This window comes from Paralichthys olivaceus, chromosome 24 (genome assembly GCF_024713975.1).
Source record: "Paralichthys olivaceus isolate ysfri-2021 chromosome 24, ASM2471397v2, whole genome shotgun sequence".
NCBI classification, from domain to species: domain Eukaryota; kingdom Metazoa; phylum Chordata; class Actinopteri; order Pleuronectiformes; family Paralichthyidae; genus Paralichthys; species Paralichthys olivaceus.
Window position 1 is genome coordinate 10,530,277 of NC_091116.1, and position 20,607 is coordinate 10,550,883.

A 20,607-nucleotide genomic window follows, 5' to 3' on the forward strand; every position below is an offset into this window, starting at 1 on the left:
TCAGAATACTCTACACGTCTTTGATTGTGGCTGTGACCTTATTCAGGATAAGGACGGAAAATTGGGTTAATATAAGAATGTCTGTGTTCAACGTGTCTATTGAGCAAAGAAATAGTCCACAGTTGAAGGAGAGAGACGTCTCAATAGGAGCTGATCCACCTCTTGTCTTTCTCGATTACTATATTAGTGTTGGCCTGTAGCCTGAGGGACCTGCATGTGTGTTCTCAGGGGAAACAGCCAGGTACTGTCGATGCCTCTCTCCGTCTCATGGTGCGTCTGTGCAGGTTCAGTTCATATTACAGCCCCCATACTGCACACAGCCCCTGTGCTGACACCTGACAGCGTGCTGAACAAGCTGAGAGCGTTTTTTCCCCTCCCACTCATGTCATACAGGGTGGATCGGTTGGTGCGTCAGAGCTCAGCAATGCGAAAGGTATTTCTTAAGTTTAGTGTAACTGTTCAAACCTGATGTTTCTCTTCTGTAGGTTTTGTGCAGCATTGGAATTGAGATCATGTTCGCTGTCAGTCGTGTTCAGGGAAATGGTCACAGTTAGCGTCCTGAGGCTACAGAGGGTGTTCTCAGTTCTCTTAGCTTAAGGGCACTTGAGCAGGACAGATGTCTGCCCTGGAAATCCTGACATTAAAAAGTGGATATGATTGTGTCAGTTTTCAGAATGTCACTGTCTTGTTCCAGTTTGAGCAGCGTCCAGTAAAAATAGAGCAGATAGTCAAGAGATTATAAATTGTGGTTGGTTATTTAGATGTTTTATTTATCTAAGTGTAATATATTGTTATAAATTGCTGGAGTAAAAAACCTGACAAATAAAATCTTAGGTTTTAGTTAATCTTGTATTCTGCAGCGGATATAGTTGATGTTTACATTTTGTCACAATTCTTTATTCTCCAACATTCAGGGAACCCTAATCAAAAATATTGGTTTATGAAATATATTTATGTAAAAATTAAGATTTGATTATCCGAACTATTCAGACAACCTTTGTTGCAAAGGACGTGTGAGGAAGGAAAAACACAATTTTTCATTGCCGTTTGCTGCGTAAGTTGATTGCAACTTTAATACATCACCTCTGCCATAAAATAATATGAGGGGTTGCATCTTCTCTCCTGCAGATCTCGAGTACAGATCCGATACCAGTGCTCACTTTTCTGCAAATCTAAATTCTGTACTTGTCTGATCTGGAAGTCTCATTTGTGTGTCGGATAATCTGAAGCCAGGAATTTCTCAGAAACTTAAAATAGAATGATTGTAAATGAATCGTGGAAACCGAGAATTTTATTGCATTTGGTGAATCATGCCACAGCTAATGCTCGATGTAGCATGTCATTCATGTCCCTGTATATGTTGAGGAGTAATTCTAGCTCCTGATTACAGCCGAACGTAGGCCACCGCTAAGGTCAAGTCTCTCCTGTCGTCTTCCTTCAGGGTGAAATCTCTCCGCAGCTCTACTCCTCATCCACTCATCCATTAAGTACTTTTTTTTTTTCTGTCGTGGCTAATCCACACCACTGTGTAATTACACATTCTTCTGCAGATCAAAGTGTGAAATAGCACCCACCACCCTCACCGCCACTGCCAGCACCACCACCACAGCGAATTTAGCTTCACTAATCGCCCCACCGCTTCACCGTTCTAGAGTGGTGTCGTGTTTGCTCACCAGAGAGGGGGGAGTGGGAGAAGGAGCGATATGGCTTTAAACGCAAGGGGGGACTTAATAGTGTAATTTGCTGGAAATTTACTCTTTTAACTGTCACAGTAATTCCCCGGCGCTATTGACTGGCTCCCGAACTCCTTTTTGTTTTTTCACTTCATGGGAAGAGTTCAGGACACAAAGGGGAATTACCGAGGGGATTGACAACGAGGGACTTCTTTCCCCTGTATAGATTGCTTTCCCTCTGAAGTGTCGTTCATTCACCCTTTTCATCACGAGGTAAAAAGGGAGGAAAATGTGTTTCCTGTGTCTTAAGCTCGGCCTGCAGAGGTGACGCCAATTAACACACGGGCATTGCCGTCCTCTAATCCACTGCTGTGAATGAATCCCTCGCCCTGAAAACCACACTCACACTTCTTATTTTATTAAGGTGTGCGTCTTAATGCTGGTGACATGATGCCCTTCCCTTTTTTGCTGTTGCTCTCTCTCTCACACACACACACACACACACACACACACACACACACACACACACACACACACACACACACACTCACACTCTCTCCCTCCTTCTCTCTCCCACACACACTGTGTCAGTGAGAGGCAGAAGAATTCAGGCAGTTGTTCAGGTTGAACCGGTTTATTCAGGCGAGGTGTAAACGCTCTGCCCTGACATCTTGGTTACGTCTACAGAGCTCCACCAGTTCAACGTCTCCATCACTCATGTGCCGTCCCATTGTAGACAAGAAAAAGAAAAACACAACAAATGATCAACAAAAACACAATTTCTGATTTTAAATATTGTTATATGTCACTGATTCAAGAGCTTTATTGCCATTGTGCAAATACAATGAAATTATGATATATATGAGGTATGAAGTATAAAATAAGATTCTTTGCTTTTAAGTGTCGAAAAGTAGCCTACAGATATCATCAAGTGTTTCTGTTGCTCTCGTGACACTGGCCATGACATTATTCCACGTTGCTTCCCTTCATCTTCTCAGGCTACATCCATTCGAATACGCTTTGATTTCAAAATGCCATTTAAAATCTTAAACTATCTCGGCCCACACAAGGGTTTTAATAATTCCTGACCATTCTAACACACTTGAAAACACATACAGAGTTTTCAACTGAAACGGGGTCAGCAGCATTTTAAACATCTCTGGTTTAGGCACCGATAACTTGAAGCTTTGAGTTTAAGTCAACTTACTTCCCAGCATTATTTTTTGCTGTGTCTTCTTATACATTCCTCAGATGCGTCACTGCTCTGATTAAAATAAAAACAATTCAAAGCATGAGGAAGTTAGATATCCTATCTTATTTTTGGCCCTTGCTCACATTCAGTGTTAAGGCAGCTTCATATATTCTGGTGTCAGGATGCGTTGAGCCCTGGCTCACTGTACTGCATGCCTGTTTGCACATTGTCACAATACAGTTGCATGGTGTGACACCTGCACTGTGTTTGCATGCTGTATGGCTGCGGATTACTTGCCGCTCTGTCTCTCAGAGCTCTGGTGTTCATATTATGGGCACTTCTGAAGAAAGGGAGGATCTGGCTTTATTCCTGCGATTGAAATCCCAGACTCTCCCAACCATTTGTTTTCAGAGAATAGACTTGGCCCATTGTAAAAGGCAGATACACTCTTTTTTTACCCCCCACCCCTGTAATTCACATTCACATGCAACAGAGCAAGAAGAAGCCCATTCAGAACGGGGCTCAGTGATATAGCAGAAGCTGCTCGCTGGGTTTTAGCCAAACTCATTCCAGCCTCAGAGGCTTTTAGCCTGTAGCTGTTAATTTATCTGGTAATGTAGTCTTGTGTTGCTATTGACAAATTGCTTATTGGTATGGGCAGTTCCTAATTTTCCATTTTCTACAGCACACATTGTTAGAAATGATAAGGCCTGTCAACAACGCACAAGAAGTTCCTTTTAATGTGAAAATACTGCAAATATTTAACCCATCCAGAAAGTTAAAATGACACTAGTTTCATTTTGTTTTCATAATTTACACAATTATTATCAGCCTCATCTCAAATTGCACACAGATTGTGTCAACACTGGTACAAAAAAGGGGAAGATGCCATTGTTTGCATGCTTCTCATTTCATCCATTTTTTGTTGGTTTTGTTGTTATACAGATTTCAGTCAAAAAGTCCTTGTTCTGTTTGTCAGTGGTGAAGGCACCAGGCAGTGTGTTTCCTGCTCTGTGGGGTGTGTTCACTTTGACCTCTGCCTTCATGGTGACAGTGAAACCGGCCTGGAATGTGCCCACCACCACTTCCCCGCCCACCGAGCTGCAAAACTGGAAAAGCTCCTGTCCTGCTCCACCTCACTCTCACACTCTGTGCAAACTGTACTTGTCATTGTGTATGTTCAGGGTCATATGATCCTACTGTACCTGCTAAACAACGAGGGATACCTAACACTGTACATGCATGAATTCTGTTTCGTCATACAGTTTTCTCTAACTATATACTTTATGCTAAATGATTGACTCAAAGCTTCAGTTGATTAAGGATATCGTAATGCTTTATGATTGTATAGGATCCTGCAAACACAACTGGGATTTTTCCTTCAAACTGACAGGTTGTGTTATAAATATTGTTTCTCCTGTTTAGGTTTAGGTTCGTAGATATCCATAATCTTACTAATACAAGCAACAATGTCTTTTAATTTTCTGCATGTTTTTGTGTCCAGCACAAGGACTACGGAGTGGAAACCCACCACCTGGAGTACGCTGAGGGAGGGATCCTGGACATGGACGACCTGCTGGGTGATCTGGTGGAGGACAGAGACAAGGTGAGGAGGGGGAGGATTGATGCACGGGTGTCCAGCATGCTGTTTGATTCACATTAATTTGTAGAGTCTCACAGTTTTCTCCTATAGTTGCTTTCATCCAACACAGAGACAGTTTTCATGTTGTGATAGACTCCAGTACCAGTAGTAGTGTTTACCTGGTTTGAGGGACGGAGTCTGTCATTCTTATCCGTGCTTAGAGTGTGGTAGCAGACTGTTTACTAAAGTCTCAACATGGTGGAATGTCAGAATATCCAATAAACAAGGTATTTGTACTGAAGATCTAAATCTTGGTGAGCTTGTCACCGGTTGTTTGGAGTTTGAACCAACTGCTTGAGTTTTTGTTCTGTCCTCTCGTCTCCTCTTCTGACGTCTTCTCGTCTCCTCCTCTCCTCCTCTCCTCTCCGTGTGATTTAGGCGTCATGTTCATTTGCACTGAGACAGATTAAGAGACACCATTTCAGACAAATGTGCTGAAGTTCTCGGAAACAGCAGTGATGTAACTTCACAGGAAACACACATACGCACAGACAGACAATGGCCCCGTTTCTATAAAGAGCAGATTTCATTCCTCTTGATAATTTCCCATAATGCATTCCTAAGATATGCTAATGAGCCCGAAATCCATATTCATAAAACCCTGGCCAGGACTAATGATGAATTACCAACACTTAGTCAGCAAGAAGGCCAAATTAAATGAAAATGGAATATTCAGCTGACCCTGTTCAACGCTGTAACAGTTGGTGTTTTAAACTGCATGAACAAAAGTGTGTGTGTGTGCGTGCGTGCGTGCGTGCGTGCGTGCGTGCGTGCGTGCGTGCGTGTGTGTGTGTGTGTGTGTGTGTGCACAGTATCATGATGACTGCAACTTTGGCAAACTACTCTATGCGCAAAAGGGGGGCAGAACTGAATAATAGATTTGTAAACTCAGTGGGAATCGACGGGGGAAGAAAGTTGTTGTTGCAAATCACAGAGAACAGAGGCCTCATTTTCCCCGGATGATGGATTCATAATCACAAGATCTGCATCTTACTTTTTTGCATGAGACGGTGAGTCGCAGATTTGAATGACTCATTTTCCGACATAAACCGACTTTCTCTCCACGTCCTCAAAGTGACGATGAAGCGTCACCGATCAAAATCCTTGCTCTGGCATTTGATCCGATTCTCCTCACTAACAAGTTAACCTGACGTCGGCTCTCGTTTTCAAACCGTGGTGCTTTTTTCTCTGTGAGTGTGCGGCTCTGCTGAGCAAACACCTCGGTGGAACCTGCACCGAGCTGGAACTGTCCTATTTACCTTTGTTTCTTTACTCTCCCCGCTTTCATCTCGCTTCTCATTGTACCCTTTTGTTTTTGCGCCTGATGAAAAGATAGCAAACGGAACGGGATGAGTGAACATGATCCTCATAACGTGCCAATCATCTGATTTATCTACGGGCTTCCAAACACTGTCGGCTCTCACAGATTAATGAGCTGCGCCTGGGGTTCTTGATTAGTCTGACTTCCTTTTGTTTGTCTACGTTTTTATTTCCACGCCGCAGCTGACCGATTCTATCTTTAGCCCTTTTCTTTATTGTGCTGTTATTGTGGCGAATGCTGTTTCGCCATCAATCATACAGGAGTGGTCCCATTGTGAGGGCCCTCCACCGCACAGCATGGGTCCTGTGTTAGCCACGGATGCTAATGAGAGATAATGGTTAGCTATTTGTATGCCCAGTGGTTAGGGTAGCCGCGAGTCCAGACCTCTTTATCTCGGCCAGCCCCTGACTATTATTCAACACTCACACACACACACCTCCTCCTCTGTGCGAGGCATGTTAGCATTAGCGTGCAGCGAAGTAACGCCACTGGTGGTTGATGAGGGTTGAGATGAAGAGGCGGCTGTGATTTGATTACAGTTCTGCCCCCTGCTTTTACGACACGTGCACACACACACGCACACCGATGCACACGCACTCTCAATCATTAGCCCCCCATCTCAAGAAGCCGGCCATCAGCCTCCTCATGAATAGTAATATCAATCTGATGAATGAGAAGGAGGTCATGGGGTGTGGGCTTAGGTAGGACCACGTACACACAGCACACACAAAAGAGCAAAGTATAAAGAGAGCACTGCAGGTCATGGTTCAGTCAGTTGGGCTCGAGGAAGCTTCCCTCTCCTTTGACCCTGTTTGTGTCAGTGTGTTGTGTGTCGAGTGCCCTGCTGCTCTCAGATGGCAGGTGGAGGCACGCCGGCTGGAGTCATTGACCTGTCAGGTACCTCACTACTTTTAATGAAGGAGAGAAGTGGGCAGACGCTGGAGCTTTTCAATCCTGATCTCTTGTGTCCCACTTTGTGAAAATCTCTGCACTTAGTCGTCCTGCTTTTTTCCTCTTTATCCTCCATCCCGTCTGTCCTTTTAGACCTGGTTTATTATTTCCGCTATATTACCTCAGTCCATCCAAGTTCAAGGCCACACTGACCTTGAACTTGTAATCTTAAGAACATCTCACAGGTCAAAGGTCACAGTGGCTTCACAAATCTGGTCTGGAGGAAAATGTATGTAGATGGTGGCGGAGGAGGATACTTCTAGTGACAGTTATGCCGTTGTTTACTCGTCATGTTATGAAGTGTCTGGATTCATCACATTAAAGAGACGTTTCAATTATCCATCCTTTTTCCCCATTCTCGGGTTGTCAAGTTTGAATTTTATAGCCGGTACTAATACCATTCAGAATTTTCATCTCTTTCACTTTCCTATCCGATCCTGTCCTATCCTATCCTTTCATATCCTATCTTTTCCTCTCCTCTCGCTCTCCATCCTCCCTCTCTTCAGGAGCACATTTGCCCATTTACTGCCACCAGAACTGTCATTCTCCCGAATTAGCCGCAGCCATTACTCCCATACGTCTCCACAGTGCACAGGAGCTGTCTGGCTTTATGTGATATAACAGAGGATTTTGTTCCAAAAAAGATCCTGTCTTGCCACAAAGATGGAACCATGCACTGTAGATGCTGCTTGATTCTAAGTCTAATCAATCCTCTCCTGGACCCTCACACAGCTGAAATTTGAATGTTTAACGTGTGGGTGTCCCCTCTTGTCACGCCAATCCCCTCCAGAATGGGAATTAAACTCAGGGAGCAGAACATCTTCTCCTAAGTGGACTGTCACTCTTCATTCCATGTGCCTGAACACACAGACACATTACCCTACACGGACCTTGTTTTCGCCAGGGAGGGAAAAAAGGCATAAAAAACTCATCCAGTGCAGCCAATGAGAAATCTAATTTCATGGGAAATTTAATGAAAAAAAAAAACTGGAATGATTTCCTCCATCTCTCTTTAATTAGCCCTTTTTTAATCACATGCCTACAAGGCGGAGATGAACCTCCTCTGCGGTCTCTGGTTGCCGAAATGCAAATGGTCTCAGCTGAACTCGCTTCGAAATGTCAGCAGCTTGATTTCGAGGCCGTCTCCCACCATGCATCTCTCCTTCCCGCGTGTCACAGTGGAGGACACGAGGCTAGAAAAATGGATCGGTCACACGGAAATGTATGATATTTAAAGTTTGGTCTTATGGTTATGAACTTATTGAGAGTAATGACACATTTTTGAATAATGATCTAATTTACTAAAGAGCACTTGAGGAATCATTTACACACTTAAATTTGCAGATTGTTTTCAGATTATTGTGACCTTGATTTGTAATTAACAGAATAATCTACAAACGAACTGCAATTAAAGCACAATTTTAAAATCTGTTGCTATGGTTACGTCTGCTGTCCACACCATTCTGGAGTTTTTGTTTGAAAACTCAAACTTACTCATCTTACTTTTCACCCTAATTGTTTCTAGTTCTTAGTATTTTCTGTAACTAATAGCTAAAACGCTTTTGTGGATGAGATTTAAGTTTTAACATGGCATTGGCAACAAAAACATATAAATGATTAATATTGAACACATGAAGTTGCAAGAAGCCTTTGTGGGGCTGCACGATCTCAGCACAAATTGAAGGCAGTCATGCACATTCAACATCCGATGGAATCAAATATTGCTGCTGTGAATTTGTTCCCACCAGTCTGAGGAGCACTCTCTTTTAAGTTGGTTCTTGTGATTTGCCTGAAGTCATTTACTAGATGTCAGATGTCAGATGTCAGCCCCTTCTGACAGGCGACAATAAAGCGTCCCTTTAAAAATGTGCTAACCCGCCGGAGAATACGTTTAGTGAATGGGCCTTGATTGCGAGGCGCTGACGTGCTGATTAGCCTTAGGTCCTTCGTGACACCTCGCCCCCCCCCACCTTCGTTCCCTTCACTCGGCACCGACCATGTTTGATTGGCGTCTGAATAGTCGCATAACTGTGCATACGAGTCTGAATGGCCGGTGATGAGCAGGAGCATGAGGCTTAAGTGCAATGATTAGAAAATGTCACATGCATGCCGTCCTAATCATAATCTATACCCTCTTCACATTCTAATCATGATCCATACATCCATACCTGCGAGCGCGTTCGGCGTAATGTCCGTCTCACACAGTTGAATATTAATTGCATGGATTCTGCACATTACTGGGGTTTAATATAAATCAGCTCTAGTTCACCTGTAGCCTGCCATTATTTCCCTTCTTTTGTCTGCTTAATTGATTTCATTCGTAAAAGAACGCCATCACCGCCAAAGCCTGGAGGCTCCAGACATGTTGAGCATTTTTCGGAAACTAAATTGCACAATGGAAAATGAATCTTGAGTTTAAAGGTTCAGTTCTTCAGCCAGAATTCTCATTATATGAAATCGTCTTCAAAATAGTGTTGTCTAATTCACTGTCTGAAAATGAATTAACAAACTCTATGTTGGCACGCACCCATGCAGTGTTTGTATTTAGAGTTACTTCATGAGATCCGTCATGGTCTTGTAAACAAAATGTCAAGAATGATTATGTCAAAGTTTGAGATTTTTCTCTGGCGTGTTTTTGCCATGAAAGGGCTCCTTGCTATTGCTCATTGAGCGCAGTGAAAAAGAAATGTATTATTACATATGCAAAGTGATTTAATATATATTTGTATTGTGTTTGTGTTAAATCTGTGAAATCAGAATTCGTGGGATTCCTCTGAACACAGTCTGTCGTCTGGCCAATTGGTCATTTAGTTTTTTATTCAAATATTATTTTAACATTTCAGTCCTGTTTGTTTTGGATTTATTTTCTGTTATTTCTGTTATTTTTCTGTTATTTATGTTCTCACTTCCTGTAAGTAAACTGAAAACGAATTTCTCCGATTTTATCTTCCCATCTGTCATTGACTTATTTAGGGACTTACGTGAGTGTCACCACTTCCTGTATCTGTCACTTGGGATTCTTCTAATCTCTAAATTGTAATCTTAACTCACTGTGCTCCTGAATCATTTTTCCTGTTCGTAGCCATGAAGTGCAAAAGAGTGACTTTCATAGGTGGGGTTAGAAAATTGATGAGTGCATTGAGATGCTCAGTAGTCTCTATGTTCTTCAAAGATGTAAACTTACTAAACAACGGATTTGTTGCAGAGTGGTTGTATTCGGGATTCGGTCACTTGAGCTGATTTGATTGTATCTCATCAGTCTCGACCCTTATTCGACTCCCCCCTTCCACCACAACAGCTCTTCATCTGATTATATTCAATTAACAATACCCCCCATACACACAGGCGCGCACACACACACACACACACACACACACACACATACATCATACCCTGTTTGATTGTAATAACGATGAGAGAGCTTAAAGGTTTAAGGAGAAATATTTCTTGCTGTGCCCGGCTTTTCATCGACTCACACGCATGTTGAGTCTTCTCAAAGTTGCACTTTGCAATTTTAATTCCTTTACATGATCCATTGCTCTACCCTCTGACTTTGAATGATGGCTCTTCTCCAAAGTGATTTGTCAGTTCACTGAAGCAAAAGTCCGGGATTCAGTTTCGGATAAGGCCTGTTTCTGTTCTCTCTGCATAGGTGTGTGTGTGTGTGTGTGTGTGTGATTTACGGAGGCGAGGTCAGGTCATCCCGCCCTCAGATCTTGTCCTTTGGTGCCTCTCCTTCTGTTAATCACAAGTAGTCCGTGTTGCCCTCTGTGTCGCCATCACAACGCCCATTAGCTCCTAATGGAGCGAGACGGTCTGGCTGTAACCTAACCTGCCTGCGCCTGCTGTGGTCTGGCAGCAGGAACCTGGCAGGGCAGTCATGCTCAGGTCTTCTGCGGACTTACTTTTCCTAATGACACGTGTGCGTAATGAGTGTGGAAGAAGATGAGACACGGGGATGTGGAGGAGGCTGTCTTTGTCATGGTCCGTGTTTCAAATGATGTGTGTAATCCAGTGCAGCAGCTGCATGACTTGAAACATGAATTTATGTATGAATAGAAATAGAGATGACCCAATACCAGCAGCAGAAATTTTGCCAATATGGTCGGGCATCGTCAAGTATGTGAATCTACGCACTAATCAGATACCATCTTTAAAGTCCACACAACCTTCAAACCTTCATCTCCCTCCAGACGAGGATGCAAAAACGACTATATATGCTCAAACAGTAGGTGGAAAAAAAGTCTCCATCAAAGATCTGTTAATTACCAGAGGTAGAATGAAGTTGTTCAATAAAAGTAGTTCTATTGCATTAATCCTCTGTATGACTTTGTTTAGTTTTTTTCTTAAATGCCCTGGTATTTAATCGCTACTCGCTATCAACTTATACCTCAGTCCGGGTATCGGATTGGTATCGAGAATGGAAAAAGGATATCGCGACATCTCTAAATGAAAAGTTGCATTTCGGTGACATTGACAGTGAAGCTGCAGCTTGTGTTGTGTTTGCTGTCAGTATTAGCCTTATCATTTAACAGGGATTCTGGCACAGCAGCCTGCAGAGGAGCTAATCACATCCAGCTAATGATCTATTATAGATCAACTTGTTTACAGCAAATGTACTCTCTGACCTATGCAGCCTCATGCCATCTGTTTTCCTCCATGACATTGCCCCAGACTAGCTCATGTATGTGTGTGAGGTTGTGTGAAGTGTGGGGTGTTTTCCCTCTGCTCGCCGAGTCTCGGCTCACTCCAACTGCTAATAACTCAAATCAGCAGAAAGTCACAGTCGCGGACGTGTGCATGCTCGCTCGTGCACGCTCTGCGCTTTGTGGCTTTTGCAGCAACAAGAGGATAAATGCTTGTAATACTGAATCCCAACTCATTTAGGTTAAATATTTAATGATTTCTGGTGCAACTGCACAGCTGAAACCACATCTGTGTCCATTGTGTTGCAAAGAACGAACACATGCACACTATTATTACTATTATTCATTTTTTTAGCCTCTCACCCTCATCACCTCACTGATTGGCCTAATGAATGGTGCTCTGTGGACGGTAATGTGTGTGAATAGGCCACTCGAATTATTAGCCAGCCTATATTTAACATGAAAGGGACATATGGAACAGAGGAGTGGTTGTTTTGGGGTTTGAAATTATTCTGCTTTCTACTCTTAGAAAAAAAAAATATGATTGTTGAAACCTATAAATGCCAAAAAGCATATTTATAAAAGTATTGATCAATGGTTCACTTTATAAAATCCTCAAATAGCGAGGCTGCTCCTAAAAGGTTAAGATCAGAAGTGGAGAAAATTCTACATTTCACACAAATACACTCTTATTTACCTGTTTACATACAAATGTGCATCATTTTACATTTACCTCATGTTGAAAAATCCAAAAAGGATGATCAAATATATTCACTTATATATTCATACATTCAAATACAGTTCATATCAGATGAGTGACTGCAAATCTTGTGAAAAGTTTATCATAAAACAGTTTTCTTTCCAGATTCCTCACTTAAGTTTTTTCAGCACTACTTAAATACCTGCTTTGCATTGATTGTTAATTAGAAGCTGATCCCCACTCAGTTAATGAGCTTAGTGTCCTTCATTAAATCGCTCCAGTGCAGTGGAGCTCGTCAGACCCTCACATCTATTTCCAGTTTAATGATACTGTAAAAGTAACTATACAGTCTGAGCTCCGGCCCCGTGACATCTATTTATAATGGATGGATGCGTCCGTCAGACCATGTATTGTCCTCGTTGGGGACTTGAACGCAGCACAGACTTCTCTCTAGGCTTTGATGACTCTCAGAAAAAAAACATATGTTGATTGGTGGGAGAAAAAAGGTGAGGATTTTTTTTTCCACCCTTCCAAACACCTCCCGGCTGTGAGTGATGCTGCCTCTCCATGGCAACAGCAAGTCGTGAATATGTATCGTACTGTGCAAGCTCCGATTATGGCGAAAACCTACATGCTCAGGCCTAAAGAAGCAATCTGAGCTGAGGAAATTGAAAATCTTGGGGAAAAAAAACAATGGATGATGAATAACTTATTCAAAAGTACAGATTCCCCTTTAAAATCCTCCAAAACATTGCGTTAAAGTTGTTCCTGCATAAAGAGGAAGGCAAAGGGCAGAGGGAAAGAGATGAAGTATAAAAGTGTGGTGTTATAGAGGGGGCGGATGGGAGGAGGGAGGGCCGGAGAGCCACAGGTGAGAGGGTCGGAGTTAATCACTCCTTCCATTTCTCTGTCGGACCCCAGGAGGATGGAGGGAGGGAGGGAGGAAGGGAGCAGCTGGCCCTCTGATAGCCACAGGGAAAAGAAAGCTGATTATTAGACTTTTGCAAAACGTGTGTGATTTTCCTCCTGCGTTTGTGTGTGGGAACGTGTGTTTGTGCACTCATGAGACGGAGGTTATGACTTCCTGTGCGCCAGGGGAGCACACGTCCCTCTGAGTTTGTGTGTGTGTGTGTGTGTGTGTGTGTGTGTCCATGGATGCAGAACAGGACCAGTGTAACTGCTGCTGATGTGTATGCACTGTGGTAATGATGAACGAGCCGGGCTTGATATTTGTCTCGCTCTGCCTGAGAAATACGAGTCCCGCAGCTCTGCCTGTCACCCACATCCCTCCCTCTCCTCATCCCTCCTTCCCTCTTTCTGGGGGCCTCTCGGGCACGGGTGATTTATGAAGAGTTTACCCTCACCCTTTATGAATGTGCATAAATAATAATGTGGCGTGTCACCGAGCGTAGCCCGGCACCGCAGTGCCTCAGCTGGTGGCTCGCTTTGAGTATGCATGTGTGTGTTAATGGGTGTGTGTACTCTCACCGGGTGCATATGTGCTCCATCATGTGACTGATGTGTGTGTGGATGCAGAGAGAGAGTGATAACTCAACCCTTCTGAGCGCCATGAACAACATTTTTAACTTTTTGGCTTTTGCCTGAAAAATAACCTGTCAATAATACAGATCTACACAGACATGACTTCTTTCTCCATTTCTCTGAATTCACGATTCCTCAGGTTTGCTTGTTTTTTTGTTTTTTTTTAAATCCTGAAAGAACTGGGTCATCGTTTGCTAAATTTGAATGAATGTAAATGCTTAGACCGGTTGCACTGACAGAGGAATTTACTTTGGTGTGCTCAGGTTTAGATCGGTCTGTCAGAAGCATCAAAGAGACGTTATGTTCAATGTGGAGGTACGAGCCGCTGTTTGGAACCTCTGGCATCCCTTCAAACAGATTTAGAGGTTCAAGTCGTGATGTCTGTGTGTATGATTCATTATTTTTAAGGTGTCCCTCACCACCGGCAGACATGTTGGATTGTGCATGTGGTTGAGACGGTGTGTGTCCCTCCTTAGCTTCTTTGTTGTTGCTTCTCTAATCTTACACACTGCCCGTGTGTGTGTGTATCTGCATGCTAGGCCTAATGCCAGGTGTGTGTGTGTGTGTGTGTGTGTGTGTGTGTGTGTGTGTGTGTGTGTGTGTGTGTGTGTGTGTGTGTGTGTGTGTGTGTTTTCCTGGGAGGTAATCCCCCACATCTGGAAGTGTGTTGTATAGATTCAGGCTGAAATAGAAGTAGGATTAGCTCTGCTCTCACCGGTAATACAACCAATCTTCTACTTGTTTAAATAACACGGGCCAAACATTCCTGCGATGGCCCTGGCGGTGCCCTGAAAATGTGTGTGTCTGTGTTTGTGTACTGCATGTGCTCTTGAACATGGACTACTTTGTGTTACATGCTTGAGTGCGTGTAAATATAGTTTTGAAGGGGGTGTTTTCATGGAAACCTGTTTTTTGTTTGTCCACAATGAGTAGGTGCTTCCCTTTTTTATTGTTGGCGTGTTTATTCCAAAATCATCTTTAACCAGTGTTAAACATCTGGATATCTACACTGACATCTGCCTCATCCTCTTGTGTTTTTTGTATTTTTTGTGTATGTAAGATAAAATATTTTATATATTACACTTTCACCACTTTTAGGCCAATAACAATGATTAAGAAATAATAAATCTCGAATCTCTCGAATCTCATTATCTTTCCAAGTTGACACGTTCGTCTTCTACATGTATGACACCTCTTAGATATTTGTGCTCTTCCAATTTTACTTAATTTCATTTATTTCTGAAAGCAGCTTCACTTAAATATAAATGTTTAGTGAATTACAAAAAGCATGTGCGGTATTTAAACCATCAGAATCCATCATAGTATGTTTCCTTTTATGAATTAAACATTGATAATAGATGTTTCGCAACATGCAGCTACAACCTCAACATCGCCGCTCTTCATGCTGAAGAGTGTCACTAATTACAATTACCTGCCAGTCTGCTTAAAACGGCAAATAACTGTCGACGCCTTGTTTCAAATTGATTGTCATTTCTCGCACGATGCCATGGATTTAAAGAAGCTAATTTCTCCTCCGGCAGGGTGAGATTCTTTTACTTCACCTCTCTGTACCTGCGAACTGTCAATATTCATCATACTTTACAGCCGTGGAGGAGCTCATTCTCCACGCACGGCGCCTGCTTTGTCGAGCGGCATCTAATTCACACGTGGAGTCGGTACATATCTGTCGACTTTTCCACAGTCTTCACACCTCAGCCGCCTGCGATTCAGAGAATGAAAAAGAAAACAACAACAACACCAGACACACAAATGCACTTTCCTCCGGGAGAACGTGTTTTATTTTGTGCACAGTTCCATCATTTGACCGTAAACTGCATTTTGGATCCTTTCAGCTGCGGTGCGATCACACATGTGTACGCCAAGTGAGATTGTCAGGTAGTGGAGACTTTTCATTTTGTGCAGTCGTGTCAGTGTGCTGCGAGTAGGAGGCTTGTTCTCTGATTCACGTTTTAGCATTTGAAAAAAAACAGGTGTCTAAAATAGTTTTTTTAAACATGCACTTTAGTGAAGAAAGTCTGGGTGTGTGAGTCACAAGCTCTCAGTGTGTGTGTCTGTGTGTGTACTGTAAATATGTGTGTGTGAGAGAGAGAGATGATTGGGTTACCATACTACTGTCAGGACGCCGTGCGCTCCCTCTGAATTATGCATCTGTTGTTCAAAGAACGAATGAAGAATAGCATGAGAGGGAGAAAACGGAGGAGAGCGGGGCAGTCGTAAGATAAATGACAACAACACAAAAGCAGAGCATCTCAATAGACTGGTACCACACACACAAACACACAAGCACAGACACACAGAGCAGGGTTAGACAGCGATGAGAGGGGAGAAGAAAAATGGGTTGATTAGTACCAGCAGATGAAATAGGGATGTGTGTGTGTTTGTTTGTGAGGTTGTGTGTGTGTGTGTGTGTGTGTGTGTGTGTGTGTGTGTGTGTGTGTGTGTGTGTGTGTGTGTGTGTGTGTCATACTTATGTATACTTGAGTAGTACGAGCAGCTGCAGTAGTGTTTGACTTAAGCAAGGGGGCACTGTTTCTCCTTTAACCGTGAAAAGTGTGTGCGCTTGAGATAGTGTCCACAGTTGTGTTTTCTGAGCTGTGAGTTTTTTAAGTAATGCCTTTTATACAGTGTGTGAACTTCCCATATGAGTGTGTGTCCTCTCCCTCGTGTGTTCCGTACAGGACGTGCTGCATTCGGGTAATTAATTCCTAGCGAGTGCATCAATTATTAAAAACACTCAACTGCTCCATCTGTGAGTCGCAACATGTAAACACAATATACTGTTTACAGCAGCTGGGATCATTTCATATCCTCACCATTAAAAATTCAAATAAACGCAACTGTGATGCATTTAAACTCTGCGTCTGATTAGCCGTCGGCTCATGCAGACGCTGTGAAAGCAATCATAATAATGAGTGAGTTTATTGATCAAAGTATATAGAACTTTTAATAAGGAAAGGTCAAAGGTCAGGCTCGGATACAGCAGAGTCAGTGTTACGCACAAGGTCATTTACACCACTGAGAGCACATTCTCTTCACAGGACAGACGCATCATTAATACCCATGATCACTTCATCTTTTATGAAAAGGTAAAAATTCAATCATTCTGTTGTTTAAATCAACTCTGGGGAAGTGTACAAAGGAAATCACAAGGCTTCAATGTAAAGCAGCTTATATAACCTGAATAAGAACATTAATGAAATAAAGCAAATATACAAAAAATTATGTTTTGGGGCCAATACTGATTTCAGGGAGTAAAACTATTCCAACACCGGTATACATATGTATTAAAAATGGCTGCAATTCCTAAGATGTTCTTATCAAACCCTTACAACACAATGTAAGTGAGACTTGTTAATTTACAGCTTATCCATAAACTTTATTGCAAATTAAAACAAGGCATAAATACATCCAAACATAGAATAGGTGTGGGTTGGTTTATTCTCGTCTTTATATGAAACTGAGTGAAGTGAATCAGCCCATTATTGCAACATTTTATAACTTGACGCTGTAGGCAGCGTGTAGACAATTAGTGCAAACACGATTACACAGTGTTTATCACTGACTTTGCTTCACGCCTGATAACATATATTGTTGTGATGTATGTCATGATAATCACTTTGGCTCTGCAACAAACACACACATTCACTCACAGTCCTTCCAGCTAGTCTGGTCACGTTGGATACACACAGCATGATCAGTACATGACAATACGAAGGGTTCAGCTATTTGTATGTGAAAGGTATCGGTGTGGGTTTTTGCGAATGTGTGTGTGTTTGTGTGTGTTATGGAAATGAGACAAAGGGGTCACATTATTCAGCAGTAGTTGACATGCAGGCTCCTCAGGTTCATATCAATATCCCCGATTGGACACAGCATGAACAATAAGGCAAATTTGTTTCCTGGAATACTAATGACAGTCAGGAGGGAGTGAGAGAAACCTGCACACTGTGAACCAGTCAAGGTTTTGTTTTTCATCCAGGACACGGGGTCCTGGAGACCAGCGTGTTGGTGCTGTATTTGAAGGACTGAATTTCAAACCATTTTTTAAAATTAGATAGTAACATTGCTGATACCCTGAGAAATCTTCCATTTTATTCAAGGTACCGGGATGTTTCGTTCTGGTCGTCATATCCGCTTTGTACGTCTCTGCTATAACTTCCTGGCCAAACAACGTATGATAAAGCAAAAAACACACCGTTAGCCAGTAGCTGTTTTTACCTTCCACTGTTTATATAGATCACGTTTTCTATTCATTGCTCTTTGCTTTGTAACATGAGTCAAACTTTAACCCCTGACCTCATCCGTGAACAGGATTTGCATCAGGCAGATTTTTCATCCGCAGGGGTGTTGAACACAACAACTCCCATGATCCCATGCTGCTTCACGACATCATCAAACTAGGTCTTTTTTTATTCTTTTGATTGAGAGACACAAAGTTACATATTGCACCTTTAAGTTTAATTTCCTCTAATTTCACAGTTGTAATGATTATTGTCTCTTGTCATTGATCAGCTAATTGATCACCCTTAATTGTATCTAGCCATGCAGACATATTTTGTGGTTGTGTATTTGCTGTATTTTTGGAGCTTGTCTGTTGGACAGAACAGAATCAGTAAAGGTTTGCCATCAGCATTATAACAAGCTGTCTTTCTGTTTCTCACCTCAGTTTGACCCTCATCAGCAGCTGTCAGCTGTCTGCTATGGTGGATCCCTGTTGGTCTGCATGACCCTGGGTCCATTAAACACTGATCAGTTACATTTGTTCAGTTAAATAGTGTTTTTCTTTATTTGCCTGAGCTTTGACTTTGAATATTTTGGACGAAATGCTAAGGCCCTTGCTCAGATTAATGGTTATGGCGAACTCATCATCATCATCATCATGGAAAACGGTGCCTCGAAAAGTCAATTTCCTTCTGCAAGTTGTTCCAAATCAGGTGATTTGGTCGATACTTTGCGTTTGATTGAGTGATGATGAGCAGCAGCAGGGCGGCCTTCATCAGCATCACTCCCCCACCTGTGTCAGCCATAAAAAATAAAGTCCCTGAAAAACAAATCATCATCATCACCGCCCTCCGCACGTTAGAGGAATTCGCTCTGGGCTCGTCGGCACATCCACATGATGTTCTGAGACTTCTGCTTTGATTGATGCCGTCAGCAAGTTAGGAGAAAGAGAGACGGGGGCTCTGGGAGGGAGGGAGATAAGAAGGGAAAGAGGAAAGCAGATAAAGAAGAGAGAAAGAGCTTGAGATGCATCCATCAAGTGGCGCAATCAGATTGTTTTCCTGGTGTTCGCTCTTTTCTTTTCACTCTCTTCGCTGCATCAGCCAGCCCCTCGATTCCTCATCTTTTCTTCCCTTGTTTGCTTTAATCTCCACACACACACACACACACACACGCGCAGTAGAGGCATCTCCTTAGCTTAGCATTGGCCAAGTGTCACATGGATATTGAATCACGGGAGGTTGAGGTGAAAGGCGGCGTCACAACATGATGGATGATACATATCTTGCCGCCTCCTCCGTGCTTATTGTTTACACACTTAAACACACACACACACTTGGCTTCCACACTCCTTTGTTGTTAATGGACGTCTTCCACTCGTCTGTTGTTTCCCTTCCTATCCTCCTGGTCTATGCGGTTATTGCTTTTCATTAAGTGGTCATTTCCTTCACCAGCACCGTCTAATGAGAGCGTCACGCCGCCACGCTCCCATTTATCAAACCACGCATCCTCGATGGCACGGTCCCGTAGTCATCACGCACACACACATTCACCTTCGCTCTATCTGCCATCATGTCCCTGTCTCAATTAGGATTGTTTGTCGTTCTCCTGCCCTCCATCCCCTGTTGATTTGGCCGCCCCCGTCTCTTCCCGCCACCTCATCGTGGCAGCCGTGTCATTGTGTTTGGCAGCTTCTCATTCTCATGTCAGATCTCATTTGACTGTTAATTTCATACATGCACACCTCGCCGCGCCTTGCTGCGTGTTAACTCCTCTGAACCAACGCTCGGCCCGATCACTTTTTCCTCTTTTGGTCAGGAAGGAAGAAGTTGTTGAAGTTCCATCTGCACCGTAAGAAGGAGATGAGCTATGGATCCAGCTTTGTTTGCTTCCCTCACACGCACAAACACACACATCTGCACACTTGGCAGAAAGAAGCAGGTTGCATCTGCACTGTTCGCTGGATAAATCACATAAAAGCTGCACTGTGATCATGGCGCAGTGGAAACTACAGCTACAGAACCTGGCAGCGTTTATCCAGCTCGCTCATGTGCCAGAAATCACATTGTTTCCACTCTCACACTCACCTTGAGGCAAGCTTCCCATCATCTGCATGATCATTTAGGACTGTGTGTGTCTCTTCCAGCTGGTTGCCGTGTTCGAGAGAGTCCGGCCCGGGAGGACGGACAGTCCCAGAGAGAACTCGTCCAACTACTCCAGCCCGGCCCCCAGCCCAGAGCCGGTTCACTACTATCCCCACCTAATGTACCATGAGCCAAGCAGAGGAGAGATTGAAGTCAACGAGGCCGTCCTCAAAGCAAGTACGTCAGATCTGCTTTCAAATGTTTCCTCCTCATCTCAAGGAAATAGCATTTACAGCTCATAGATTATATGTAAATGATTATTATTAAATATCCCTCTGTATGAATATATGTACAAGTTGCAGTTTTAATTGAAAGAGAAAAATCTCCAACACCCAAAGAGCAATGCTCAATCAACACTTTCACATTTTTGTGAGTGTGAGAAATGCAGAGATGGTGAAACAGCATTAGGTGTGTGAGTGTGTGTGAGATTGTGGAACAGCTGTAATCTGAACCTCCTGCACAAAAAGTGATTGTTGCCTGTGACATCATGGCGTCTGAAAAACAGATGCACCGTTGACACAGGGTTCTCTTGTGTCGTTCTCACTTCATGTTCC

At 43.0% G+C, this 20,607-nt stretch overlaps 1 protein-coding gene across 5 annotated transcripts in view; it reads left to right on the top strand.

The window, feature by feature from the left end:
- Positions 1-20,607, top strand: part of pard3ba (par-3 family cell polarity regulator beta a) — a 150,753-nt gene that overhangs the window by 3,022 nt on the left and 127,124 nt on the right. For all 5 annotated transcript variants that reach the window (XR_011240287.1, XR_011240288.1, XM_069520609.1 and 2 more), the window contains exons 2-3: positions 4,370-4,471; positions 20,056-20,230. Coding sequence is in view for 3 of the 5 variants with exons in the window: in XM_069520609.1 (XP_069376710.1) it covers positions 4,370-4,471; positions 20,056-20,230 (277 nt within the window). In the remaining 2 variants the exon portion in view is untranslated. The remainder of the gene's footprint in view (positions 1-4,369; positions 4,472-20,055; positions 20,231-20,607) is intronic.